Source organism: Plasmodium reichenowi, chromosome 8, assembly GCF_001601855.1.
Source record: "Plasmodium reichenowi strain SY57 chromosome 8, whole genome shotgun sequence".
Taxonomy (NCBI): Eukaryota; Apicomplexa; class Aconoidasida; order Haemosporida; family Plasmodiidae; genus Plasmodium; species Plasmodium reichenowi.
The window spans coordinates 817,565-821,015 of NC_033653.1; the positions used below are offsets into that span (position 1 = coordinate 817,565).

The following is a 3,451-nucleotide window of genomic DNA, read 5'->3' on the forward strand; positions in this document are numbered from 1 at the left end:
TTTTAAAAAAAAAAAAAAAAAAAAAAAAATTTTTTAAAAAAAAAAAAAAAAAAAAAAAAAATTAAATAAAAAAAATTATTTTTATTTAATAAAAAAATTAAAAAAAAAAAAAAAAAAAAAAAAAAAAAAAAAAAAGTATACATATATATGGTATATATTATATATCATGTTATAAATATTTTCTGTATCTTTTTCATGGTAGATAGTTGCCCTAATCATCTAGATCGATATCACAAAATAATTCTTCATTACACCACTTTGGTTCACCTATAAAAATGAAAAGGTTATAAATATTACATGTGACTACAATTTCGGGGGTGAACATAATAAATAAATGAATAAATAAATAAATAAATATATATATATATATATATATATATATATTACAGTTGTTTATACATTTACCTTCATCAAATTCAGGATCTAATATACTAATTTTCTCCTTTTCAAAAAGCTCTCTTCCTGTTGGATTTTCTGAATTATTATTTTTTTTCATTTGTAAAAATATATCTTTATAAAATTCTTTTCTCCATGCCTCAAATTCTTCTTCACTTACTCTATACTGTACATAAGAAATAAAAATAAAAAAACCATTACATAAATAAATAAATAAATATATATATATATATATATATATATATATATATATATATATATGTATATGTTTAGTTACACAATAAGTAGTAGTATACATATATTATTATATACATTTTTATAATAAATCACCAACCTTTTCTTCACATAATTCTTTTAGCTCCAATACATTTTCATAATTATCTAAATCTTTTTCAATATCATCTGATGAATTATCACTGTCATTAATTTTATTTGATTTGGGTTGTCTTTCAATCATTTCATCGTACATGGACTTTTCTTCAATATCTTCAGAGAGATAAGTCTATAGGTAATCATAAAAATATACATATGTCTCATCTATATATATATATATATATATATAAATGTATGTATGTATATATTTGCTTCCCTTTTTGGATTTACCCTTATGTTTTCCACTATATTATATATCATGCTATATCCTAGGTTATTTTCTATCGTCTCTTGGATTTGATTCTCTACATTCTTTATTAAGGATATTGATAAATTTTTAACTAAACACAATAAAGATACAGAGGAATATTATAATAATATATTAAAAAAAAGAATGAAATATAAATATATATATATAAATATATAGATTTATATATACATAGATTTATATATACATAGATTTATATATACATAGATTTATACTTTTTGTTTTTTCTTTCCTCACCGTCAACTATTTTATACAAAGGAGCCTCATCAGGATATTTTTCCGTATATTCGAATAAAATATAAAAGGAAATTTTTTTCAATTTATTATCTATAAATATCTTAAAGGAATTATCACCCAAAGATATATATTCGTTAGTGCATTCATATAAGAGTGACAGGCTCTCTTTTTCGGATTGTTGTTCAGATTTATAGTCCATACTTTTATAAAAATTTTATCAAATTCTATATATGTTATATATATTGTTTTTTTTTTTTTTTTTTTTTAAGGTATATAATACTCCATATTATTCAATTTATCATTCTATCAATATATATATAAATATATATATATGCTTTTCATACTTGCCATAAAAGAAATATATATGTATATATATATATATATATATATATATATATATATATATATAACCTCAAAAAAATGAGAATTTAAAAGATTAAAAAGTGATAGAATATTAAAAGATAAAAGAAAAATCAATAATAAATATTCTTAAAAAAAGTAAATTTTTTCTCACAATTTATAAAAATTCTTTTTCATCTATATGCAGAAAGAAAAAGAATAAATATAAAAAAATATGCTATATATTATATATATATAATATTATATATATATATATATATATATATTTATATAATTATTTTTTTTTATGATATATTTGTATACCTATGTAAAAGAATATATATTATTAAATTTCAAACTTTGAATGAAAAAAAATTGATTAATTATTATTGTTCTTTAAAATATATTATTTATTCATAATATATATTACAAAGAAATAATATTTATAAAAAAAATATATATATTGTAATAATATATATATTCTCCTTCATTCTTATTACATATATGTAAACTATTATATATTTATGTTGTACAAGGAAAAATTTGTACAATGGTATTTAAATTCATTTTAGGTGTATCTTGAATCTTTTAAAAATGGGTATTCTTTATAAGCTTAGGAACATAATATAATTTAGTCATATCATAATATTAGCAAACGAAAAGAGATATAAAAGAAGAAAATTTTAAATTAAGATATTATATTTATATATAGGAAAACATATACATAAATTTATGCAAAACTAAATATATATTATATATATATATATATATATAGGTATATATACATGTAGGCACTAAATATTTTGGATTTTTTTTTTTTTTTTTCTTTCAATTTTTTTATATTCTTGTATATAATTTTCCTCCTTAATATACAACGTATCTAAAAAATTATAAACATAAAAGAAGGAGAAGGAAAAGATAAAGGTAAAAAAAAGGGACAATCGTAAAAAGAGAAATTTCTACTATTGTATGCACAAAATACATATATATATATATATATATATATATATATATATATATATATAACAATAAAATAATATAGTTCTTTTCTATTATAAATATATTTAATATATATGCCCATCATGACATTTGCATTATTAAAAATATAGTAATATTAAAAAAATTTCCATTTTTTTGGATATGTATATATAGGAATATATGGATTATTATAAAATATATATAAGAATATGGACAATGAAAAACTATAAAAGATTACACACATATATATATATTTATATATATTTATGTATTATTATGCTAATTTCTTTTTTCCTATTTTTTCGTGCTTAAAGAAAATATATAAAATAAATAGAATATCATAGGATTATTTATTTGTTATTTTTTTTTAATTTATAAATAAAATATATATTTATATATATATATATATATATATATATATATATTATTTACGTGTGAAAATTACATATAAAAACATATGTATTTATATATATATATATATATCTTTACATAATTCATTAATATATATTTTATAATTTAGGTGACCATTCTTTATATATATATATATATATATATATATACATATATTAATGTTGTAAAATAAAAATATTTTCTTTAGAGGAAAATTTATATTTATTTATTTTTTTTTTTATATGGAGAAAAAAAAAATATATATAGGAATATTATTATATTAATTTAGAATATGTAATGAATGAATATTATATATATGTTATATATACATATATTAAGATATATATTTATAGAAAATGTATTTATAAAAAAATATATAATATAAAGTGACTTATCTATATACAAGTATGTGTGGATACTTTTTATGTGTTTCTTTTTTTTTTTTTTTTTTTAACTTCTTATGCATATATA

The 3,451-nt window shown here is 16.3% G+C and overlaps 1 protein-coding gene across 1 annotated transcript; it reads right to left on the reverse strand.

Annotated features, from left to right (window-relative positions):
* Positions 1 to 211: 211 nt before the first annotated feature.
* On the reverse strand, positions 212 to 1,472 carry PRSY57_0822400 (RWD domain-containing protein, putative; the record flags this gene model as incomplete). The annotated part of the gene is made up of 5 exons (XM_020114748.1): positions 212 to 267; positions 406 to 562; positions 731 to 898; positions 1,000 to 1,109; positions 1,274 to 1,472. The coding sequence occupies 5 exons, from the start codon at positions 1,470 to 1,472 to the stop codon at positions 212 to 214; spliced, it is 690 nt and encodes a 229-aa protein (XP_019970588.1).
* Positions 1,473 to 3,451: the final 1,979 nt, after the last annotated feature.